The sequence below is a fragment of the Chenopodium album genome, chromosome 2, assembly GCF_948465745.1.
Source record: "Chenopodium album chromosome 2, dcCheAlbu1.1, whole genome shotgun sequence".
Lineage (NCBI taxonomy): Eukaryota > Viridiplantae > Streptophyta > Magnoliopsida > Caryophyllales > Amaranthaceae > Chenopodium > Chenopodium album.
This window is the reverse complement of record NC_137835.1, coordinates 31,921,452-31,929,394: the sequence shown is the minus strand read 5'-3', so window position 1 is coordinate 31,929,394 and position 7,943 is coordinate 31,921,452. Positions and strand designations below refer to the sequence as shown.

Genomic DNA, 7,943 nt, shown 5'->3' with positions numbered 1-7,943 from the left:
ACCCTTCTTCTCTCTCACACAAACAAAAATTATTCCCAAAAAAAGAAATTAAACAAACACATCAACAAAAATAAAATGCTGTTCTTACATTCCTCTCCAAAATTCAACCGTTTTAGTTTGATAAACCAAGATTTTATCCACATCAAATCTAAATGAACAACTATATTGATCATTATTATCGTAACCATTACCATTACTACTATCGATTCGAAAATGGATATAAAACGAACAATGACAATGAATTGGGATGGATTAGGATGCCACGATGACGAAGATGACGATGATTTCTTCGACGCCAACAACCGTATTTCCACGGTGGTCCCTATGGACTTGTTAATGAGGCACTCCGACGATGACTCAGATGATGACGAAGACTTTGAGGACCCACGTATGTCCTTTGCGTCTGTCATTTCATCATCATCGTCGGAGGGGGGCCTACAACACACGAATAATGTTGTATCAGCCCCCACCCCTCCCCTGCCGCTGCCATCCACGGAGGAGTATGACATTTGGATGGCAGCGCCGACGTCTATACAGGAACGTAGACGTCGGCTGCTGCAAGGGATGGGGTTAAACAGCAGCAAGGAACTTCTTAAGCTTAGGACAATGGCTATCTCTAAGAAGTTCCTAGCTGTTGAAACTCCGCCTTTGCCTCATGATGAAGGCAAAAAAGGAGAGAATAAAGAACACAGAGATACGTCGTCATTGATGACAGACAACACCAATGATCAGGAAGATCATTCCACAGCGTCTGTTTCCCCGGATGCTTCGGTTATTCTGGTCAGGTCACGATCTGATGGCGACATTGATCCATTCTCTTTCGAGACAAAACGAAGGAAAGAGCTTTTAATTGGAACCATTTCCAAACAGAGGATAACTAGAACTTTATCCAGTTATGTACCCTTTTCTCGTTTATGCAAGTTAAATAACAATACTAATGACACCGCGTCCACCTCTACCTCTACCTCAGCCGCAACCACCCACCAAAGCAACGATCACGAGAATAAAAAGAGCAGTGCAAAAAATACTAAGAAAGCAAGGCCAAAGAGCCGTATGCTTACGAATAGTGGAGAGCAATTAGGAGCATTCTTTCTGATAAAAAACTTAGATACAGGAAAAGAGTTTGTTGTGAAGGAATTTGCAGAAGATGGAATGTGGAACAGGCTAAGTGATCTTCAAACAGGAAGGCAATTGACAATGGAGGAGTTCGAAAAATCGGTGGGGTATTCCCCGGTGGTGAAGGAGTTGATGAGAAGAGAAAACAGGGGACGGAATAATGGTGTTGACAGTAATGAAGCCGGCCTCGAAAGAAAAAGTAGTGTCAACGCGTACTTATCCAAGAGTTTTAGGTATAGCAAGAAGAGGGGAGTTTCTCTCCTTAAGAACATCAACAAAGTGGCTAACTCGGTTACTGGTTTAGGCACGGTTGCACTGGAAAAAGAGCAGCTCCTACCCCCTCCTATTCCTGTTCCTGTTCCTGTTCCTACTCCAGTTTCACCAGAGCCGCAGAAAGGTGTGAAAAATGGTGCGCAAAACAATGAGTGGGTGAGGGTGAGGTCGCAGGGGAAGGTGTATAAGGAGTTGACTGCATTGAGATTCTGCCAGGAGATACAGGCTCACCAAGGATCAATTTGGACCATAAAATTCAATTTCGATGGGCGCTATTTGGCAAGTGCAGGGGAGGATAAGGTGATTCATGTATGGGAAGTTCAAAAATGTGAGATAGCTTCCTTAAAACCACCTGAGGAAAGTGCTAATTCCACACCGGTTCATCCTGTGTTCTGTCCGTCCCCTGACCAGGCACCAGACATGTCTACATTAGAGAAGAAGAAGAAAGGGAGATCAGGGAGTCGTCGAGGAAGTACCATGCCTGATTATGTTCAGTTGCCTGAGACTGTGTTTGCACTCTCGAATGAACCTATTTGTTCGTTTAAAGGTCACCTGGATGATGTGCTAGATCTTTCCTGGTCTAGATCTCAGGTATGTATCAGCATATTTCTGTACTGTTAATTCATAAGGAAAATCTGTTTAATATTAGGCCCCGAGGAAAAACACAATTGCAAATTAGTTTTCCTTTGTTTGGTTGCATACAAGAAAAATAAAAAAATAAGAGTGGAAATGTAAAGATGAATGAGAGGGAAGAAAAAAAAGCGGTAAGGAGGAGAAAGGAAAATGTGGCTTCCCTTGTTTTGGGAAGGAAAATGTTTTCCATCATTAAGGATGGAATTTTCCACCCTTGGAAAAATTGTTTTCCACCCCTTAACAAACCAAACAAAGAAAAATGGGAAAAAATGGAAAATTTATTTTCCATGAAAACCTTTTACATCAAACCAAATAGGGCCTTAGTCTCATTTAAATGTTGTAATTTGGAGGGTAAATAAACTATAATTCTAAGGTCGTTTTGGTTTTTTCTAGTTTTTGCTTTCTTCTTCAATGGACAAAACTGTAAGACTGTGGGACTTGGAGAAAAGGGCCTGTTTGAAGCTGTTTGCGCACAATGACTATGGTAAAGAATGTATATTCGATTATATGATCATATACTTAGCATTATTTGTATTTTATTAAGAGCTAACTTATGGGATTGTTATGACTTTTTTTTTTTTTTTTTTTCCAGTCACATGTATACAGTTTAATCCTGTGAACGATGAATATTTCATAAGCGGCTCACTTGATGCCAAGGTTCGGATATGGAATGTACCCGGAAGACGGGTTGTTGACTGGACTGATCTCCATGAGATGGTTACTGCTGCTTGCTATACTCCTGATGGCCAGGTCCTGATCAATTTTATCTTCTTCCCTACTAGAATCTGCCATCATATGTTTTTTGGTCAAAGGGATTGAACCCATGACCATAGAGACTACTAGTAGTCCCTAAAACCATTGAACTAAACCCTTTTTCTTCTCTTTAATGCTGCACATAATTAGTTTTACCTAATTTCTTTTTTTATTAATGATAAAAGAACATTTTCATACCTTGAACATGTAATATTTGCAATGTGCAATTGGATATCTATCAGCTCTGAGTCTTTAGACCTAAACACGCTGCTAAGCACCGATATTTTTTGTGTCTGCAGGGAGCTGTAGTAGGTTCTCACAAAGGAAATTGTCGCATGTACAATATTTCCGGTATGAGCTGTTATACTAAACAAAACGTCAATTTATTTATTTTGTTTTTATGGCATGCAGTGTAACACCAAAGCCTAACTAGTTTTTGAGTCAGAATCAATATAATCATTCAATTATTATTTCTTTGGTATTACAGATGGGAAGTTAAATCAAACAATTCAATTTGATATACATAACAAAAAGAAAACTCCAAAGAAGATAACTGGTTTCGAGGTACTCAACCTTCTCCCTAGCCTTTGTTATGAGAATTGATCCCATACCCATCATATATGAGCATATTCTCTCACCTTGATCTGTGGTTTGTTGGACTGATAACATAACTTGTTTCTTGATTTGATCAGTTTGCCTCAGATAACCCAAACGAAGTTCTTGTAACTTCTGCTGATTCCAGAATTCGAATATTTGATGGCTCGGAATCTATCCAAAAGTTTAGAGGAGGTATTTCCCCTATGCCTTGAAAACTTTATTTCAACTGCATCATCTGACATTTCCGCAGTAAATGCTAAAGAATGAATGATGTATCATATATGGCAGGATTTCGAAATACTAGCAGTCAAATTGCTGCTTCTTTTAGTCCAGATGAAAAATATGTAATATGTGGGAGTGAAGATTCAAATGTTTATGTATGGAAGCGAGAAGAGCCCCGAAGTGGTAAAACCAAAAATGTAATCGACACAAGTTCCTACGAGTATTTCCAGTGTAAAGATGTATCTGTGGCAATCCCATGGCCGAGTGGTATCAAAATTGAACCTCCCACAATACAGTTGCACACTAAGAAGAACTCAAAAAAAACACAAGCCTCTGCTACCAGTTCGCCCAAGAAAGAAGACATGAACAAGAACAAGAAACAACTTCCTCCCTTGCCAACTAACAAGAAAAACAACAACACAGCAGAAAAAACTGTGAACAATGACAACTGCAATAACAACACCAGCAGCTGCATCAACAATGAAAGCATAAATAACAGCAACATTAATAAAGATGATTATGTTAATAACAGCAACAGCAGCAACAACAACAGCAGCAGCAGCAGCAGCAGCAATAACAACAGTAGCAGCAACAGCAACAACAGTGAGAACAGTTTAGATGTTGAAAAGCCTCCTTATAGTCCAGAAGCAGATCCTGCTCGGATTACCCGAACAGAATCTGGGGTGGACAGTTCTTTTGACTCATGTTCTGGTGGATCAATAAGGTATGGTGACTCACTTTCCATTCTTGGCTCATCTTCACCTTCATGGGCGCCAGGTTGGTCTTGGTTTGATGGTGGTGGAAGCCATGGAAGTGATACCATGCAAGCTAGAGCATGGGGATTGGTTATTGTGACAGCAGGACTAGGAGGAGAGATAAGGGCATATCAAAATTTTGGGGTGCCGCTCAAAGTTGGGCGCCAATCCAATCTCTTTATCACAAAAGGTGAATAAGTTTTTGTTGGAGTACAATACCATTATTGGTGGGTGGGGACAGGTGTTAAGAATGTACACAATTATAGAAAGCACAGATGATTGTTTCCAGAGCTTGTATTCTGAATTAATCAGTAAGATATTCTTTGTAAAGCTGTAGGACTAACAAAATTTTGTTACATGGAGAACTTTTTTTTTTTTTTTTTTTATTTATTTATAAAATTTCATAAAGAAAGGAAATTAGACTAGAGTGGTTCATAAATAAATAAATATAAAAATAAAAATCTTTTAAAGAGAAATTTTGTGAGCAACCACTTTTTTGTTAAAAAAATAATAAGAAGAATAAGAAGAAGAAACATTAAAATATTTATTCAACTACCACCCTATGCCACTGTGCCAGATTATTGCCATAAAAGCTAGGTTAAAATTTTAAATTTGTTCTCAGTCCCATCTCAACTCAAATGCTTACTTTAAGCTTCTAACTTCTCTTGCCTACCTTATAATTTATGAACTCCAACTACCATGGTTAACTTCAAGCTTCCCCACCACCACCACAAATCACTCTCTCCATCACAAATACCACTATTCAAAGTTGGCCCTTAATCAACATGGTTCTTCACTTCTCTCTTCTCCATTCTGCATTCCAACTTTAATTATCCATCAAATTGAAAATTCCATAAGCCCCAATCAAGAGTGAGGTTGGAATTTGGGTGGGAGGGAAGGAGTTTGCAGTGGGAGTTGGTGGTGGATGAGAGGAGAGTGCACTGGAGGGAGGAGAAAGAGTGATTGGAACATTTGTGGGCTGGTGGTTTTCTTTGTGCAGGCTTTAGGTTCTTTTGAGCCGGTGATAGTGGTGGTTGGATGTTTTTGGAGGATGAGGTTAATTAATGATGGAAAGGTACAGTTTTGAGGAAAGATCGAGGTGGGGGATGAGCAAGAAAGTGAATGCCTAACCTTTTTTTTTTTTTTTTTGGGGGGGTGGGGGGGGGGGGGGGGGGGGGTGGGGAAGTGAATGCTTATTTATAGTTAAGTTAATATATAACAGAATTTTAAAACTACTTTCATTAATGTCGCTTTAGGTAAAAGTAAAAATGTAAAAGTAAAAAACAAAGGGCTACCATTGATAATTGATAAAAAAAAAAATTGGCTACCAATTAGAAGTCAAAAGTATAAAGCTACCAATGAAACTTTTCCCTTATACTTCGTATTAATTAGGAAATCCGATCTGACTATGGTCCTATGGATCATTGTTTGAAATGAGTTTAAGCTGAATAGAGGGAAACAAAAGAGGTAAACAATCAGCAAAATATAACAAAGACTGAGAATAAAAATATTTAAAAAAAAAAAAAAAAAAAAAAAAAAAACCCTTAGAAAACCGCAGGTCTGTGAGCATTATCAGCAAAAGAACTGACAATTTCTTTACAAGATCAACACGCTTGTAGTACCAACATTAGCCAAAGCCAACTCTCGCAACTAAGGAACAGTAAAAGCATACAAAATGTTAAATGAACAGGCAGCTTATAATTTATGAGGACAAATCATAATCACTGTACAACTTTAACAACAGAATCAAAATCCACAAACCTTTGGAATATAGCAAGCAACTGAAAGGATTAAAAGCGATCATAGTGCACCTGAACGACCTCATCAATAGTTAGTAGAGTCCCTTCATGACCACTGATCTCAATGGTTTCAGAGGATTGTAACAAGTCTACCAGTTTCCGCTTACATGTGTACATAGTGCACTCAAAGACCTAAAGTATCTAGCACAGCCAGCAAAATTGAAACAAGTTAACGCATGATGCAAAAACACAATTAAACAATCAATTTGGGAAACATTCACTTGGATACTCAGACCTCGAAGAGAATCTTTGAGTCTTGAATCATATCCCATTCCTAATAATTCAGGTCCATGCAGCTCAAAACAAGTTAACAAAATTACACTACACCTGCTGCAAAATACGTAACCATTAGCTTCTGCCTTGGGTGTTGCTTGTTGCACTTCCTGGATTAACTGCCGTAGCATCTGTATCAGCTAATTATATATCGTGCAGATCACCTAAATAAAAATCAAACCACCCAGCACCTTAATGCTGCCTGTATTGAATAAGTAATCTGGCTGTACAGAATGCCTGACCAGAAGTTACTGAAATGTCCTTCACGTTTGATTCATTTCGAATTCTTTCAATAGATGTTTATAAATATACTTCAGAAGTATTATCAAGGTTCCTTAGGTTTTCACCTTTGTCCAGTAAATTTAAAGTTTCCAATTTATTTATTTTTTTAATAAAAATCCTGACCGTGTTGCATTTGGGCCACATGACAGCAGCAGCTGACAGAAAAATAATACTAAGTTTAGCCTTTAAGAGATTTCCTTCACATGAATGGCATTTTCACTTACTTCTTGCCTAGCAATTTAGCAAGTTTGTTAAGACATAGGTCTTAGTTTGTTACGTAGCTTCTACCGTGCTCTAGTATCTAGATTTTTAGTTCTGAAATACTCATACAATACTACAATTTTAGACGATGCTATTTCAATAATCCCTGAATATTGTATGAGTTTTCAAGTTGAATAAGAATCAACATGAGTTGAGAGAAAGATTGACAATGTATATTTAAACAATTTTTTGTGTTCCTCATTCATTAGTAGAATCTTTTGCAAAATCAATAGTTTGGCTATGAAGGAAGCATAAAATAGGAGAGACCATCAGGAATCAAACTATGGCTGTGAACTATAAAGCATACAAAGGCCAAAAAAAGTTGTCAAGAATCTTACCTACTGTCAAACATAGGGTTTGATCTATGCAGAACCAGAAGCCGATAATCAATCCATCAGAAGCTTTCAAGTGAAATTAGTGGCAGTGCCCAAAGATGCTGTCAACAGTTGAGTACCTAGCATTCTGGTGATAATGGAGGAGGGCCAGGTGGGGAAGAGTGGTAAAAGGAGCACAAAATAAAGATGAAAAGGGCAAATTAAAGAACCAAGATGAAGGTCCTTACAGTATAAGCCAAAAAAATTCAATCACCTGAAATTCCACTATGAATACAGCTCCATATATTGAACACTTATTTCAAAGCTCCCAATGTACTGCAACTAGGTAAGCTTCTGTGTATCAAACTATCAGGTGCAATTAATGCACATCTGGACACATTGTCTTGAATCGGATTGGTTCAAATCAATTTGTCAGTGAATACAAGTGACACTAAATGAAGACAAAATAAGTTAACTTCCAATTGACTACATGTTATAGATATGATAATGAGTTTTATAAGATTATGGAGATTAGTGACTTGTTCAGCCATAACTTGTAATGCTGAAGCAAGAATTAGGACACATCTCATTGGTGGATTCAGAAAGTGAATGTAAAATATGTCAATGTATCAACTCAATTCAATTAACTGTAGAAGCAAAAATGA

The 7,943-nt window shown here is 37.9% G+C and overlaps 1 protein-coding gene across 1 annotated transcript; it reads left to right on the top strand.

The window, feature by feature from the left end:
• The first annotated feature begins 231 nt into the window (after positions 1–231).
• Positions 232–4,547, top strand: LOC145571216 (uncharacterized). Its single transcript, XM_081630288.1, has 8 exons — positions 232–1,980; positions 2,416–2,515; positions 2,615–2,772; positions 3,075–3,126; positions 3,263–3,339; positions 3,468–3,564; positions 3,661–4,115; positions 4,224–4,547. The coding sequence occupies exons 1-8, from the start codon at positions 232–234 to the stop codon at positions 4,545–4,547; spliced, it is 3,012 nt and encodes a 1,003-aa protein (XP_081486414.1).
• Positions 4,548–7,943: the final 3,396 nt, after the last annotated feature.

Excerpts from the sequence above, each read along its gene's own strand:
- LOC145571216 (XM_081630288.1), top strand. The coding sequence starts at position 232 with ATGACAATGAATTGGGATGGATTAGGATGCCACGATGACGAAGATGAC. Across the intron at positions 1,981-2,415 it reads TTTCCTGGTCTAGATCTCAG|TTTTTGCTTTCTTCTTCAAT; the intron begins GTATGTATCAGC and ends GGTTTTTTCTAG. Across the intron at positions 3,340-3,467 it reads AGAAGATAACTGGTTTCGAG|TTTGCCTCAGATAACCCAAA; the intron begins GTACTCAACCTT and ends TGATTTGATCAG.